Source organism: Labeo rohita, chromosome 19, assembly GCF_022985175.1.
Source record: "Labeo rohita strain BAU-BD-2019 chromosome 19, IGBB_LRoh.1.0, whole genome shotgun sequence".
In the NCBI taxonomy this organism is placed as follows: Eukaryota; Metazoa; Chordata; class Actinopteri; order Cypriniformes; family Cyprinidae; genus Labeo; species Labeo rohita.
In genome coordinates this window covers 14345656-14363863 of record NC_066887.1, presented here as the reverse complement: position 1 = coordinate 14363863, position 18208 = coordinate 14345656, and the positions used below count along the sequence as shown (strand labels likewise).

The window sequence follows — 18208 nt, the reverse complement described above, 5'->3', positions numbered from 1 at the left end:
TTTGTTTTATTTATCTTTTTACAGGTAGCTTTTCAACTGCTTTAATCATGTTAGTTTCAGTTAATAATAACAGTGTGTAGTGTACAAAGTCTAATTTGCCTCTATCAAAAAAGATGCTTTATACAAAAGTCAAGGACACACTGATTCAACTACATGATCACAATATGCTAACGCCTTTGTTATTCTACAGGCACAACAGTCCCAGCCCTCCTAAACAGCACCTCCAACCAGCTCTACCTGCACTTCTTCTCAGACATCAGCGTCTCTGCAGCCGGTTTCCGTCTGGAGTACAAGAGTAGGACATCTGTTGCGAGTCCTGTGCATCTGGACTACACATACGTCTCAACTAGCTTTTGCATTCAGCTTAATTCCTCTCTTTATTTGTCATGTTTTCTGGTTTTCTCTTGCAGCTGTGTCCCTCACTAGCTGTCCAGAACCAGTTGTACCCATGAACGGCTTCAAAGTGGGCGAGAGACTACAGATGAACAGTGTGATGTCCTTCCAGTGTGACCCTGGATATACTCTGCAGGTGAGACTGAACTTGCCAAAAGTTGGACAAAACTGTGGACACAGTGCAGCAGTGGTTAGTTCAGGTCACAGATGTTACATTAGCCATCAAGTGGCGTCCCAATACGATTCCAAAATAGTTTATTGTACCAGAGTACAAAAAATGTCCTTAAAACGCTCTCGGAAGCAAAGAATTCACTGCTCAAAACACAATGTGGTCAGAGGAAAACATGATTAGCCTTGATTTGAGAGCAGGTTATGCCACCTGTCCATGTTGGCACCTGCTTAATTTCTCAAGCTTTTATAAAAAATAAATGATTTTTCACCAGAGTAGTGTAAAGTTTCACATCTTACGTCAGCAACAAAAGATTTTCTCCTGGGAAACTTATTTATTTTTCTCTGTGGACTATTTACAATTATATGCTAGAGGTAATGCCAAGGTCATGTGTTCAAAAGACCTTGTAGTCAGTTTGTTGGATAAAATGGTGGTTGGAGAGATGAGACAGCAACATTTTATTGGTTTTGCTGATGCCTGGCTCCCTGTTGCTCATCTGCTCTTTTACATTTTCATAACCTGTTGGTAGTGCTGGGTAGATTACTTACAAATAGTAGTTTATCACTGAATAAAAATTACATTACGAATTTTTCGGTAATATAATCTGACTACTTGATTACTTTTATATTACTTTTGACCTAAAAAAACTGAAATATTTAACTTATGTGCTCTAAAAAAAATGCTGGGTTGAAAACAACCATTTCTGGATTATTTGGCAACTCAGCACTGGGTAAATATTGGACAGAACACATGTTAGGTTATTTTAACCCAGCTTGTTGGGTTTTATACATTAACCCAATTTTTTTTGACATAGTGCTGGGTCAGTCAGCCTATTAAAATATGCACTCTGAAATCTGTTTTATGTATATAGAACAAGAACAGTTCATATACAGTATTTTTTTATTCAATGTCAAGTCTTTAGCAATCATAAAATACTCAAAAATGTTCTGTAAAGTTTTAGGACTTGATAGAAGCACTGCTAAAAGTAGACTGTTGCACTTTATTAAATAAAATTCTTACATATTCATGATTGAGTAGTTACATTAAAAAAACAGCTTTAACTCATGCCATCTTGTCTGTCAGATATTTAGGTTTCAACCCGTCAAATGCATAGTGCGACCACAGCTGCGTTGCTAGTGCACTAGCTCACAGACGTTTTCCTATTTTTACAGTAAAAATTTCATAGGAATACAGTGTAATAGAAATCTTAACTTCATTACCCATCAGTCAAGTTTTCTCTCAGGACAGAACACAAAATGGCCGCTGACAAATGTGACCACATTTAACTGGTTAGTCACAGACTACCCAACACTGGGTTACACTGAAACAGCACTGGGTAGGTATGTGAGGGGGTTCATCATTTGTATTGACAGTGAAAATGACCCAGCAGATGAGTTACAGAAAAACTACCCAGCACCTGGGTAAAAAAATATTAAAAATAACACAATTAAATGACCCAACAAGCGGAGCATTTGGGTAAAAAAAAAAGAACCCAGCATTTTTTTTAGAGTGCATAAAATTTACCGAGCACCTGGTTAAAAATATAACCCAATAACTGGCTGAACTTAGCATTTGGGTTAAAAAAAAACAAACAGCAAAACAGGGTTAAATGGTTAAATAACTACCCAGCACTGGGTAAAAAGAATACTAAAAATAGCCCAATAAAATGACTCAACAGGCTGAACCCAGCATTTGGGTTAAAAAAATAAAATATAACCCAGCATTTTTTTCGAGAGTGCAGGAAAACTACCCAGCACTGGCTAAAAATATTGAAAATAACCCAATAAAATGACTGAACCCAGCATTTGAATAAAAAAAATAACCCAGCATCTTTTCGAGAGTGCAGGAATACTACTCAGCACTGGGTAAAATAAATATTAAAAATAACCCGATAAAATGACTCAACAGGCTAAACCCAGTATTTGGGTAAAAAAAAAATAACCCAGCATTTTTTTCGAGAATGCAGGAAAACTACCCAGCATTGGGTAAAAAAATATTAAAAATAGCCCAATAAAATGATCCAACAAGCTGAACCCAGCATTTGAGTTAAAAAATAGCCTAGCATCTTTTCAAGAGTGCAGGAAAACTACCCAGCACTGGGTAAAAAAATATTAAAAAATAACTCTGTAAAATGACCCAACAAGGCTAACCCAGCATTTGTGTTAGAAAATAACCCAGCATATTTTAGACTGCAGAAAAACGAAATAACTTTCTGAACATATAAGTAGTATGCTTGGAAAAAATGTAAAATAAATTTATGAGAAATGTATGTTCAGTCATTTGGATATTAAGTAATCTTCTAATAAATTATAGAAGTAACTTTAGTCTGATTATGAGTATTTAAAACAATATAATCATAATATAATGAAATTTTAAATGTTTTACATATAATCAGTTACTACCTAGTACTACCTACTAGTCACTCCTGTTAGTTAATTAGTTTGAATTTGAAATTAGTAGTAGCATTGACTCGGTCAGACGAGGTGCAGCCTTAAAACAAGAATGAAGGATGAGCTTAAGAAAGCCAAAAATCAAATGGATGGTCAGAATGTGGCTGGAGTGAATACAGAATGAATAAAGACTGAAAAACAAAACAAAAAAAATATTTCTTGTTTTTATTTTTTATCTTTGCAGGGAGTCTCCCATATCTCTTGCATGCCAGGGCCTGTGCGCCGCTGGAACTATCCGCCTCCTCTCTGCATCGGTAATAACTTCTGTCATCTTTTATTCATTTATTTCTTTCTAAATCCTGGCTTCTGCAGATTTATGACTTCAGATCTACCATAGAGTCCCGAACAGTAAAGAACTACACGGGTACTTGTGTCTGTGCGTACAATGACCCCAAATAGCACTCGGGCGCTTAAGCCGCATTTAAAAATGTATGAATTTGACTGCATTATGCAACAAATTATCAAATAAATGATGCTAGAGTTTTCCACAGAACTATGCTGAGCAATGTCTGCAGTTGTTGCTTTTATCTAGCTGATTTGTAGTATATTTTCTCAAGTTCTCACAGATGTCCTAGCAGAGCAACCACATGTGTAGTTACTGATCTCATTAATTATGAACCATCTGAGGAGTGCGCTTTACCATTTTTCTTTAAAAATGCCATTTGGTTTGTTAATTGATTTAATGCAGTGAAAAGAGCAGGGATGAAGAGTCTTCACATGATCGAGAAAATAGCATCACATGTTTCTTGAGAAAACCCTAATAGTGTCCTATTAGGTCCTTATTAGTTCTATCTCCTGCTGTGATTGGCGGAGCTCTTCAGATGATTCATGGCTTGGACGGTCATCAGCAGTTTCCTGATTCCTGCCACTTTTTCAAAGGCACAGAAGCACATTTTTAACCCCTCTACTCTATACAGACTCTATTCAGGATCTGAAGCTTTGTAGGGCTTCTCAGCACATCTTTGAGCCCAAAGCCAGGGCTTTAATCAGAGTGATATTTGAATCAATCAGTAGTTTAGACTCAAAGCCTCGGGAGGAGGAGGGGATAGAGCATGCGTTTTCACTGATATGAGAAGATTGAAGGCTACAGAGGTGCTCGAGTGGCCTTTGATAGCTTTGGGAAGTGAATTGGCCTTTTTAATAAATGAAAGACTTGTTTTCCCTATGATGTCAATAGAAAAGCTAATGTGTTACATTTCTTTATTCGGCACAAAGCTTTTAGGGTCACTGCACAAGGTAAATGGCATTGCTAAGCAACGTGAAACGTCAGTCGACTTGGAGCCCACACAGGCTGCTGAAGATATCACAGTGCATTGCATGTTTACATCCTTATTCCCTATGGATAGCTTAGTTTTTAAATTAATTCATTAAAAGCATAACATTAATTATATAACTTTTCTTTGTTTAACATATTTATTACTTGTAAATTCGATTTTGTATCCCAGATTTTCAATGTACCCTTAGACTTTTGGATCCCACATTATATTTAGCAACTATAAAAGCCATGCTGGCTCACAAAAAAAAAAAAAAACAAGTTCATTTGCAGGTCAGTGACAGCAATTTTCACTTTCGGTCATGTGCCATAAATATATACATATATTCCCACCAATCAAAAGAAGTGGAAATAGGCTGTTGGTCCCTTCATGTCGTTGTCTAATGATAGCCTGACAGCTGTCCGCTGTTTTTATTGCTCTTTAGAGGTGCTTGAACCTTGAGCCCAGCAGGTTTGGTTTAAAGCACGGTGTGTGTTTTCTACAAATGAATGTTTCAAATACTGTCCTCGCCATTTTTTCTTTTCAGCTCAGTGTGGGGGAATCAGAGAGGAGATGGAAGGCACCATCCTCAGCCCTGGTTTCCCAGGAAACTACCCTAGCAACAGTGACTGCACCTGGAGGATTTACTTGCCAGTCGGTTACGGTGAGGACACAGCAGAATGAACAGATTCTGTTTAGAAAGAGTTTGCTGGTAATGCCAGTGAGTTCTAGTTTAAGATGAATTGGAATAAATTGGTAATGCTAACCTTGATATTTAACAGAATGTTACCAGACATAGCAGCAATGAGGAATCAGATTCCCACCTTTTAGTTATTAGGACGTCACATTTTTAATACTTAATTTTTAGCATATAATAAATGCGCATTAGCTGTACAAGCCTGTATAACATCATTTTAGTGTGATTTAAACAGATAGTTCACCCAAAAATTATTTACTCAACCTCAAGATTTTATAGGTGTATGGACTTTCTTCTTTCAGATAAATACAAGCTGAGTTATATTAAAAATGTCCTGGCTCTTCTAAGCTTTATAATGCCAGTGAATGGGTGTTAAAATTTTGAATTCCAATAAAGTTCATCCATCTATCATAAAAAGTGCTCCACATGGCTCTGAGTGGTTAATAAGGCTTTCTGAAGCGAATCGATGCATTTGTGTAAGAAAAATATCCATATTTAAAACTTCATAAACCGTAATCTCCATCTTCCACTAACTGTCGTACTCGCGTTCCATCGCATGACGTAGGACGCAGGCTAGTCTCGCGAGAACCAGGTTTTGTTTACAGCAAGAGAAAACCAGTCTCCTCTAGGCTTATAACAAAATCCTGCAACATTTTTTTTCTACAAATCCTCATTTTGTACTTTTAATTTATGACCAGTGTTTTATTTTGTTCTCTCCTCTGCGTTTCCGTGTTCGTCTCTTCTCACCAGAGCTTATGCTACATCCTACGTCCTATGTGATCTGCTGGAACATCACTCTTGTAAATATTCGTACGACAGTTAGCAGAAGCTAAAAATTACAGTTTATAAAGTTTTAAATATGGATATTTTTTTTATACAAACACATTGATTCACTTCAGAATGTCTTTATTAACCCCTTGAGCTGTGTGGAGTATTTTTTATGATGGATGGATGAACTTTATTGGACTTCAAAATTTCAACACCCATTCACTGCCATTATAAGGCTTGGAAGAGCCAAGGCATTTTTTAATATAACAAAATTGTATTCGTCTGAAAGAAGAAAGTCATATAGATGTAGGATGTCTTGAGGGTGAGTGAATCATGGGGTAATTTTCATTTTTGGGTGAACTATCCATTAAGTTGTTCATTCCATTATTGTTGATTTTGCTGCTGATTTGAAATGTGTTGAAATCTCGACGAACTTGTAGCAAACTGACTGGGATGACATTGATTTTACTGAACATATTCTGTTTTATCATTCGAACAGGGGCTCATGTGCAGTTCTTGAACTTTTCTACCGAGGCCAACCATGATTTCTTGGAAATCAGGAATGGGCCTTTTGACACCAGCACAGTGATTGGCCGATTCAGTGGGCAGGACTTACCACCATCCCTTCTAACCACTTCCCATGAGACTACTATATATTTTCATAGCGACCACTCTCAGAATAAACCTGGCTTCAGATTTGATTATCAGGGTAAGGAAACTAAACAAAAAAAGTTTTGACCAAGATTTGACTTTAACCATTTTAGAGAGAAAAAAGCCTCCACATATTGTTGTAGTTAGCATTGTTGTTGCAGTTCTGCCTTTGCACATTTATTTTCTCAGGAACCTCAATTTGAATGTCATTTTCAATACCTTGCCAAGACAATCAGTCAAGATAACGAGTAAACATGGTAATAACCCATTCTCTGTGAAGCTGTGCATAAAATCCATCAGGTATAAAATGCTGCTGATGCCAGAATCCAAAGTAGAATATGAGTCCAATGAGTGAATTTAAAATTGTTTCATAGAAGTAGCATTTTCTAGGATGGATGCATGGAAGCTATCAGAATTTACACTATAATGCATTGAGAGTTTGCAGTATCAAAATGACTTGTGAAATAAGTATTTACATAATTATGTGTACATTAGCATATAAATCAAGCATTATATCCGGCGGTATACCCTTGTGCAGAGCTTTGTTACCAAAGATGCTCTGATCCACAGAAATCAATTTCTTTAGTCATGGTCATTCAGTCTGAAAGCTTTGGCGTATTTCCTTTTGTGTCTTTGAGATCTGAAAAAATAATTTGGCAATACTTCTGATAATGGCTCCAGACTCCGGCAGAACTACTGAAAAGAAGTGCGTATGAATTTTTGTTTATTTCAAAACTTTTCTTCAGAAAGACTTAAATAAACAGAAAAATGAAGAAAACCAAAAAGAACATCTTGACCCAGAGACAAAATGTGGAGTTGTTAATGTGTTTTGGTGCTTTCACTGACTGCAGTGAACATTGATCACTTGCTAGCATTAAGACCCTGAGAGAACCTGACAGCATTGTCGTTTCCAAAGCTTTGATTGCATTTGCTTTGAATCAAATCCCAAAAGCTTTGTTGGTGTACAGCAATCAGTTGATTCCATGCATATGGTTTACATGTAAAATTCACAGAATCTATGTTTAGATTGGTACTCGGAGCTCAAAGCAATCATTTTTTTGATGAAAGTTGATTTCACTTTCTTTGAGGTGTCACAAAACATGCTCTTGGGCCCGGCTTTCTTCCAGCAGGTTCAAAAATAAATCATACATTCTCTTTCTGCTGTCTTTCGTGTATCAATATGTCTGTCTTTTCCAGCCTATGAACTTCAAGAGTGTCCTGATCCCGAACCCTTCCGTAATGGCGTGGTGGTTGGGGCTGGTTATAATGTGGGTCAATCCATCTCCTTTGAGTGCTATCCAGGATATCAGCTGATGGGACACTCCATTCTTACCTGTCAACATGGCACTACGCGCAACTGGGATCATCCGTTTCCTCGCTGTGAAGGTACAACCCCCTGCATTTCCTCCCCCACATCAGTAAACATCTGCTATGCTTATTTGCATTCTGTGAGGACAGGTTTTATTTAGTAACTAACCTAGTTTTATGTGTCAGATTTAATATACCATACATTGTCATTTAAAGGATTGATATTGTTTAGGTATAAATAGTCATTAAAGTATAATTAATTTTATTTATTAAAGGTGTTGTTTACAGCAAAATGAAAATTCTGATGTCACTAAAGCACCCTTACATCATTCCAAACCTGTATGACTTTCTTTTTTCTGTAAAACAGAAAAGGAGAGATTTCACAGCATGTTCACACTGCTCTTTTTCATACAGTGCAAGTGAATGGTGACCAGTGGCTGTCAAGCTTCACCAATAACAAAAAGTACTATAAATTAGTCTCTATATAAACAATTAATATACTATACAAATACTGTATGTTGTATGTTTAATTATTAGCTTTGTCACTCCAGTTTTTAAATGTGGGGTCAAAGAGAGCAACTGCTCATAAATGTAAATTATTTACAGTAAACCATCCCTACAGACTCGATGGCTTCTTTCTAACATCTCCTCCAAGGGGATGATGGGAAACGAATCGAGTTCATCCTTGACCCACATTCTCATGCCCATTTTTCTGTTGATTCAGTGAGCTAATTATGCAGAGGGTCACGAGGTAATACATGCACAGGGGATGCTGAATGCTCGTGTGGGAATAAAGTCGCTCCAGGGAGGTACTCAAGGGGCTGACATAGCATTTGCAGCCTTGTCGCCTCGTTCAGGCGCCGGTGCTTTGCCCAGCGTCGCGGCACAGGTGAAACCCGCAAATAGAAACACACATTATTCATCCGCTTCGTGTTATAATAATCCACACAAAGAGAATCTTAGTATCAACCTGGGTCTTGTTAAAACAGTCTTGCACCGTGCGGAATTGAATTTGTAGTAATCGAGAGCTCTGGTGTGACAGAGTGAAAAAGGAAAGAATAGATGACGCGCCACACTCCCATGCTGTGTAATATGCACACTGTCAAGACGAAAGATGAAAGATGTGACTCTTTTGTTCAGTATTTTTTTTTCTTTTAGAACATCTCTGCTGCTTGAATGTCTCTTCCTATAATATTTAAATACCTCAAAACCATATTCTTCAGCTTTAGTGGACGGTTAACAGGTAAATTACATTTTTGATGGGTTGCAAAGTCACAGCTAGATTCAAAATAAATGTATCCTTGTATAATAGCTTTTAACACTGATACAATCAACAGACAATGGACATTTACAAGCATCCTGATTATTTAGAAATTTATCATTGTATCCATGTAATAAACCCATTAGGGCTGTCATTAATGATTATTTTGGTAATCTGTCGGTTATCCTGATGATTAATCGAGTAATCGGATTTGGGGGGGGGGGGGGGGGGGGTTTGGTAGAAATAAAACTAGACCTAAGTGATTTGCCTTTAAAATAATTTTAAAACACATATATAATAACCACGAGGCAATAATAATTAGTTCAAAAGCAAGTAATCATATGGTTTTATTGAATAAAACTGTCAAAATACGTAATGTATTAAAAACAATAGAACTCATGCACATTACGCATTATAACAAATCCCTGCAGAGGGTGCCAACGGCCTGACGATTGTTTTTACACTTTACTGTGTGATTTAATCGAGTTTAATATTGTCAACAACATTTAATTCAAATGTTCACTTAATCTTCAATATTTGGCCATTTCTTTATAATAGAACAGCTACAGTCACTGTAATTTTTTGAATATGTGGACATCAAAACGTGCAAACTTTGAGTGATGGTTTAAACTTTTGTTTTGAAATCATGATGAACAGTTAGCATGTTGAAAACAATATTGATGCATTCCCCTGTTTGCGTAGGTTTATAAATGTTTTACCTTACAAATCTGATGAAATAGCGCACATTGCGTTCCCTGAAGAACATTATAATAAACCCAAACTCGCAACAACATGCACAGATGGAGTTTGAGATGCTCCATACATGTAATTGATAACAGTTTGTGTAGCAGCATTTAATGTGTTTAATTAAATCGTACACTGTAAATTCTAATTAGTAAACCTTACTTAAAAAAAGCATGCAAACCGATTGCCTTGAAAAAACCAAGTAAAGTGAAATAAGAACAGTATTTTGTACTTACAAAGGTTTATTTAGTGTTGTAAACTTACATGCAAGTTCTGGTAACTCAGAATCACTTAGTTGTATTTACTTGAACAGAAATCTAATTTACTTGCTAAAACCATGCAAACCGATTGCCTTAAATAAATCAAGTAAGCGTTACTCTGGTGCTAGAGTAATGCTTACTTGGTTTATTTAAAGCTATCCGTTTGCATGGTTTTAGCAATAAATTAGATTTCTGTTCAAGTAAATGCAACTAAGCACTTAAATTACTAACTATTAATTTAAGTAGTAATAGTAACTAGTAATTTAACTAGTCTTGTAACTTAAGTGCTTCAAAAATCCATTACAAATTAATGAAAACAATGTTCCATTCATATGACACATAAATTTAAGACAGTGACAATTCAAAGTTAAAGGTAATGTATTACACAAACCAACAACAATCTGATACAAACCAACAACAATCTGATTTAGGGTATGCTTAGTGTAAGAAGTGGAAGTAGCAGTAGGAGGATGAGTTTAAGTATGGCACTGGGTAGGCTGCACACGTTGCCAATGGTTTATATAATTAAAGTTCAAAAAGTCACTTTAGTTTCAGGGTTTTGTTTTGTCCCAAGTAAAGCACCACACTTTGAATGAAACTCCAAGTGTTTTTCATGGTATTAGGTCAATCCAAATGTAGCAGTAATCCAAATGTACCAAATGACATTCCAGAAGCAAACAGTTGATGTAGATTCTACAGACTGTTCTTTGCAGTGTACCCTGAACAATGATGGCAGAAGACACAGGGTCAAGGCAGAGAAGATTTGGAGAAATCAGCAATCCAACACATATTAGTGTCCAGACTGCATCAACATCAGACACCTGCATAAAAAACAAACAAATAAAATATTAAGTAGGGCAATGTGATGGTTATTTGTCAGTGTTATCTGTCCTGCCTGGTTCACTAAAAATTTAAATTTGTTATTTACTCACCCATGACATTTGTTCATTTTGGAATGACATGAGGGAGATTAAATGGCATAGTTTTCTTTTTTGGGTGAACGAGGTATATAATCAACAATAATCTTATAGAAGTATCTCAGTAATATAAGAGCAAATACACATTACATTTTCCCACAATTAAGTGTTTGTTTAAGGTGTATTTTTTTTTTTTTTTTTTAGAACTTACAAAGCGGGTTAGTAGCAGAAGTATCTGGGGTAATTGCAAAATGAAACAGGAAGGCCCGAGATGGGTGTGCAGTGCTGTCAAATCTGGGTTCTAGAAGAAAAAAAAAAAGTTTAAGACATTCAAGTGTTACAGTACAAATGTTTTTGTCAAAGTGTCAATAAAGAGGTCATTAACTGTTTATTTTAAAAATTTTGAAAACAATTAACGTAGCAACATACATTTTAGGGGTTGTAGGGTGTGAAGTGTCCTCTTAAATCTGCAAAAAAAAAAAAAAAAAAAGTGGTTAAAGGTATACTGCATATGCAAGACTTTTTTTAAATGAAATTGTAAATAGTGTAGCACAGTGATTACTGAGTAAAAAAAAAAACTGCTGTACTGCTGTGTATTAGCTTGAAATATCTCACCTCCAGTGTACTGAGGCCTGTGCTGATGAGACCGCTGTTCAGAGAAGGCAGTTGCCACAAACACTTGTCCTAAATATGACACATAAAAGTAAGTTACACTAGTGTTGTGGCTTCTAGATTACAGACACATTCATTCCTTGATAGTTGCATGTTTTAGAAGGGTTACATTAAGAAAGAAAGAAAGAAAGAAAGAAAGTGTCCACATTTCTATACATATCTATTTGAGGCCACAGTCATAAAATCAATTCAAAAGCAGCATTTCCTCTGTATTACTGTAGAAATAACAATTACTGTGAGACAAAGAGCTCATTTAATTTAAACCACAAAGGTTTAATCATGCAATGGCAATAATTGTGATGTATTAAAACATATACGATGATAAAATTGTAAATTGAAAAATTAACTTAAAATCAACATGGGTTTGCGGCATCAACTCTGGGCAAAACAGAAAACTAACTACAAAGTTTTACATTTGTGACAGTAAAAAAGCATCTAGTGTAAACAGAATCACTTGTCTTTTGTCTACTTTACATGCAGCCCATGCACAAAATAGGGCTAAGTCAGTTAAAATTAGCAGCAGAGAAAAAGACACATTTACACACAATTATTTTTTTGATAACCTACCTTAGTGTCTTTGTCCAGAGGTAAAAATGCAAGCAGTCTCTGCTTCTTTCCCCAGTTTCAGCAAATTCTTCCCCAATTAGCTGGAGCCAACCGACGTGAGCACAAATTCAAAACATTGCTTGTTGCGCACGCTCTAACTGTCCTAATTTCTTCTTCTGTGGTTTTGTTGCACATTAGCAACACATTAGCGCACTGCTGCCTCTCACTGGTGTATTCATGTCATTGGTTTTGTTGTGACTACTTGAATATTTTAAGTAAGCCTTACTCAAAGCAGCAAGTAAACTGTTTTTTTCGCCTTGAAATTAGCTGTAACTTGATAAAACCTAGTAAGTAGAGCAACTAAGTAAAGATAACTGATTATATGCAAGTAAGGTACACTATTGGATTTTACAGTGTAGTGTTTGTGAATTCTTAATAGCGTTACCCTGCCAGAAATTGTGTTACCAGAATGTCCCTGCGTTCTGAGACATAATGAGTTCTTTAAAGGTTTGGGGGATCTTATTGGGAGGATCTTCACAGAACATTCAGGACATTCTCGGGATGTTTAGGGGACCATATTTTGAGGTTCCCAGAACGTTCTAAAAATATCCATGCTGGTGTCAAGGATGTCGCCTAGTAACGTTCCCAGGACGTTCCAAGGTGGTCATGATGTGGAGTTCTTTAAAGGATCGGGGGACATTATTTTGAGGACCTTCACAAAACATTCAGGACATTCTCTGGACATTTAGGGGACCATATTTTATTTGGAAAGTTGACTTTCCGAGACGGTCATGATGTGGAGTTCTTTAAAGGTTTGGGGGACATTATATGGAGGACCTTTACAGAATATTCAGGGTGTTCCCGGGACATTTAAAAGACCATATTTTATTTAGAAACTTGACATTCCAAGACAGTCATGATGTCGAGTTCTTTAAAGGGTTGGGGGACATTATTTGGTAGAACTTCACAGCACATTCAGAATGTTCTGGGAACATTAAGGGTACCACTACTATATGACGTTCCCTGTTGGTCTCTACCCTATATCCTCATGGCTAGCTAGGCTTGCTAGAAACTTCCCGGCAGGTTTTTTGAGGCAAGTTGAAGCTAAACTTTGAAGGACACCGGCCCTCCAGGACCAAGTTTGGGCACCCCTGCTATAGGGGATCAAACTAGAATGCTTTATTATGGTTTTTAAATACGTTAAATATGTGGAATGCGCCACTTCCTCGCCAATTACTCGACACAGGCAAAATGTAAATAAGGATTTTTTTTTTAAATTGAATACTCATAGAATCGAGGAATTGTTACAGCCCTAAAACCCATACTATAATAGGTTTAAAGGTTAAATTCAGCCAAGGCTGACTGTACAATGAAGATCAAAATTAGAGAACAACCTACAATTTCCCAAATTTTAAGGTCACTGCTTAGCCATACTTGAAGTTATCAGGAGTAGAAGGACTGTTTTTAAGCATATTTCCTAACAGTTGTATTCTTAAGCACAGTATGAAGAATTTAAATGAGATTTTTAAAAAACTCTAAGCAAAATTAGAGAACACTCACAGATACCTCCAAGTTGGTAATCTAGCTCTAATTGTGATCACTGCGTTTTCCACAAAATAATGCTTTTTTGTTGTTGTTGTTGTTAAGTACTTAAGTACTAATTCTTACTAATAGAATTATAGTACAGTTACTAACAGAAGTGTAGTACACATTGTTATTAAAATTTAAAATTATAAGTACTTCACATTCCTACTGCCCTAGCTATCACCTACACATGCTGCCACCAATAGTTCATGCCCAGACTGTCATGTACATAGATTTCCTCTCCCAGGCATTAGAAAGCTGATCGATTTTCTTTTCCTCTGCCCCACCTGTCCATATCAGCCTACTTGGGCTGTCCTCCATCTATGGCTCTCTTCGTTTTTAGTTCGCCACAGCCCCACATCCTCCCATCTCCACCTCACCACTAAACTTTTTTTGCCCAATCGATAGCGTCACCATGCATTTCTGCTTGATAGCATGGCATGTTTTTTTTTTAATCAATGCTGTGATCGATACTTCATTTAGCAAGTAAGGTGGCGAGAGAGAGCACACGGCACTAGGGATTAACATAGGCACCCCTCTCAGCATTCCATCGGAGATGAGAGGAAATGAAGAAGGAGGAAAGAGTGCAAGAAGGATTGAGAGGGCGGGACCGAGTCGGGGGACGGTGAGACCTTGACGGTGCTAGAAAGCGCTGAGCGTACAGTCAGTGCAAGAGTGTATTATGGCAGTTCTTACGTGTGTGTACCAGCCGCGGGCCTATCTTTATTTCACCAGCTAAATCGCATTGATTATTTCCCCTCCAACTTGGGGTGGCAGCAGCATGGGATCAGCAGGGACAGGAAGGGGATTTGATTTCATATGTCTGGGGCTCATTTAAATCATTGGAAACATGGACACGTCTATATAAATGCAAAGCACTGCTCCAAGAGGGATTTCTAGGATAGAGTCTGACAAGGAAAGTGAACTACTGGGAAAGAACCCAGCGGGGATTTTTCTCCCATGTCGCCTTGCCCCTGTCCTGGTTCCTGCATTCTCCACCATCCCCCTGCTTGCTGTAACAAATTTCTCTGCGAGGTTGCTTTTTATGAAGGTGTTTCGTTAATCTTTGGTTGCTCCAAAAACAGTTTCTTTCATTCCTACGTTTATATGTTTCCTTTCTAGTGCCCTGCGGAGGTAATATTACATCAGACAATGGCACTATCTTCTCCCCCGGTTACCCAGAGGATTACCCCACTTCTGCAGACTGCAGCTGGCTGATTACAGTGGCACGCGGCCTGGGCATCCATCTTAATTTCACCCTCCTGCAAGTCCACGGCCCCCAAGATTTCATCACAGTCTGGTGAGTTGTCAAACTTCCTATTGCGATTCTCCTTCTACACCTTGTCAGCTTCCCTTTCTCTCTCTGTCACTCTCTTTTCTGGGAGAGAACATATTTGTAGCACGCTCAGTCTGGTGATTAATTAATGAGCCTCTTTACTGAGTCTCTTAGGGCCTGTATGTACAGGTAGGACTTGTCACAGGACCCTGTCACAGGTTCACCCTAAAACATATTAAGCCAAAAGTTGCAGTCTAAGCACGTCTTCTCAAAACTCATTGCCTCTCTTGAGACTACAACTTTCTGTTTAGATTAACCAAATAAGCACTGATCTTTCTGTACCTAGGGTTCCCTATTCTCATGTACTCTCTTACATGCAGGATTCATTCATTTGAAGTCAAACTAGAGGTACAGTGTAACCAGAACAGCAGAGAAAAGCTCCATCAAGACAGCTTGGCCTCACTTCAGTGAACCAGCACTCCCTTTAGCCAACCAGATGCTTTTCTGAATGCACAGAACAGGACGTAATCTGTAGCACAAGCTCAGGCGGCCACAAACAGATGGCTTTGAAGTTGAATGGTCATGGTTAAAACTGGGATTAGGTTGGCGCCAAGTTGTTCCTTTCCCATTAGAGGACTGTAAAGATGGAGGTAAGCCCCCAAGGTGATGTCCTTGTGGATGGTGGCTTCAGTTTTACAATGTCTTGACGCAGAGGCTAAGTCTGAATTGAGCATGAGAGAACATAGCGCACTCCCTAAGAGAGCATGAGAAGAGTCTTTGAAATCAGAGAGGTAATCAGTATGGCTAGAATCGTCTTTGAAATCAGTAAAGTAATCAATATGCAGAGAAACGCCTCTGAAATCAGCCGGGTGATCAATACGGGTGGGATCCGACTTACTGTGCATTTTTAGGCAACAAGGCTTGTGGTGATCTCCTAGCCTTGAGTATGCAGTGTTAGAGGGTTTTATATGTTGAATTTTAATGTTGCATCCTAAATAGGGACGGGCCGCAGGAAACAGCTCGCAAACTTGGAGTCTTTACCGAGGGAGAGCCCAACAACCCACCAAGCAGCACATCTAATCAAGTTCTAATACGTTTCCGAAGCAATTCTGAGAAAGGTGGACTGTTCAAGATCAACTACCAAGGTAACTAGTCCAATTAGCATTCCCAAAACTCCAAATACAGTTGAGGTCAAAAGTTTACATCCCCCTTTCAGAATCATTAGAAATGTGAATTATTTGACCAAAATAAGAGGGATCATACAAAATGCATGTTATTGTTTATTTAGTACTGATCTGAATAAGAAATTTCACATAAAAGATGTTTACATATAGTCCACAAGAGAAAATAATTGCTGAATTTATAAAAATGAACCAGTTCAAAAGTTTACATCCCCTTGTTTCTTAGTACTGTGTTGTTACCTGAATGATCCACAGCTGTGTTTTTTTTTTTTTTTTTTTGTTTAGTGATAGTTTATAAGTCCCTTGTTTGTCCGGAACGGTTAAACTGCCTGCTGTGAACAAATTCTTTGGTTTTCCAGCATTTTTGTGTTTTTAAACCCTTTCCAACAATGACTGTATGATTTTGAAATCCAGCTTTTCACACCGAGGACAACTGAGGGACTCATATGCAACTATTACAGAATGTTCAAATGCTTATTGATGCTCCAGAAGGGAAAAAAAACATGCATCAAGGGGGGTGAAAACTATTTGAATTTGAAGATCAAGGTACATTTAACTTATTTTGTCTTCTGGGAAACATGTATCTATCCTCTGTAGTTTCTGAAGGGCAGTACTAAATGAAAAAAATATGATATTTAGGCGAAATAAGAAAAATGTACACATCTTCAATCTGTTCAAAAGTTTTAACCCCCCGGTTCTGAATGCATGGTTTTTCCTTCTGGATCATCAGTGAGCGTTTGAACCTTCTGTAATAGTTGCATTTGAGTCCCTCAGTTGTCCTCAGTGTGAAAAGCTGGATCTCAAAATCATACAGTCATTGTTAAAAAGGGTTCAAAAACACAAAAATGCTGGAAAACCAAATAATTTGTGGGAACTAAATGATTTTTCTGAGGAACAGCAGGCAGGACAAACAAGGAATTTATGAACAACTATCATTAAACTAAAAAAACACAACTGTGGATCATTCGGGTAAGAACACAGTATTAAGAATCAAGAGGATGTAAACGTTTGAACTGGTTCAATTTTATAAATTCAACTATAACTTTCTCTTGTGGACTATATGTAAACATCTCTTATGTGAAATATCTTATTCAGGTCAGTACTAAATAAATAATAACATGCATTTTGTATTATCCCTCTTAATTTGGTAAAATAATTAATGTTTTTAATTATTCTGAAAGGGAGATGTAATCTTTTGACCTCAACTGTACCAGTTGCTTGATTGAGAGAGGACTCTGTTGAAGTTTGTGATTGAACAAGCATTGCAGAGTTGCAGTTGAGACCAGCTCATTTGAGTCCGGACCAGTACCTAAGTTTTGTTGAGTTGGATTCAAGTCTGAAGCCATTAGCTATTCAGTCAAACCCTGAAACCACTGAACCTGTTGCAAAACTGTTATTTACCTTAAAGGAATAGTTCACCCATAAATGTCTCATTACTCCAAACCCGAAAAACGTTTGTTTATCTTTGGAATACAAATTAAGATATATTTGATGGAACCCTACATAGACAGCAACGCAGCTACCATGTTCAAGGCCCAGAAAGGTAGCTTCATAAAAGTAAGTTTGAATCACTGATGTCACATGGACTATTTTTTAAATTTCCTTACTACTTCTCTGGGCCTTGAACGTTTTAATTGCATTACTGTCTATGCAGGGTCAAAAAGCTGTCTGATTTTTTAAAAATATCTTATTTTGTGTTTCGAAGAAGAACAAAGGCCTATTCATGTTTAGAATGACATGAGAGTGAGTAATTAATTACAAAATTTTAATTTGTGGGTGAACTATCTTTTTAACAATAGATACAACATTGCAAAATGACATGTCTGACTCCTTTCTCTTTGCCTTTCTTTCTTCTAGCCTATCGACTTCAATTTTGCTTGCCGCCTCCCATCATTCCTAACGCCGAAATTCTGATGGCCAGTAAAGAATTTAAGATAGGTGAGTTTGAATTGATTTTACATCATTTACAATCTGATTTGTATGCCTGCTTGTGTGCGTTCGTGTTGGTGGACACGGCCTGGCCCAGTATAAGTGGAACATTTTGAGCAGAGACGCAGGCTGCCAGTTCATTTTCAGGC

The 18208-nt window shown here is 37.4% G+C and overlaps 1 protein-coding gene across 1 annotated transcript in view; it reads left to right on the top strand.

Annotated features, from left to right (window-relative positions):
* Positions 1-18208, top strand: part of csmd2 (CUB and Sushi multiple domains 2) — a 385015-nt gene that overhangs the window by 303785 nt on the left and 63022 nt on the right. Inside the window, exons 37-45 of the mRNA XM_051136347.1 lie at positions 191-295; positions 411-529; positions 3197-3266; positions 4813-4929; positions 6230-6439; positions 7579-7767; positions 14796-14973; positions 15949-16094; positions 17988-18068. Of these exons, the coding sequence (XP_050992304.1) occupies positions 191-295; positions 411-529; positions 3197-3266; positions 4813-4929; positions 6230-6439; positions 7579-7767; positions 14796-14973; positions 15949-16094; positions 17988-18068 (1215 nt within the window). The remainder of the gene's footprint in view (positions 1-190; positions 296-410; positions 530-3196; positions 3267-4812; positions 4930-6229; positions 6440-7578; positions 7768-14795; positions 14974-15948; positions 16095-17987; positions 18069-18208) is intronic.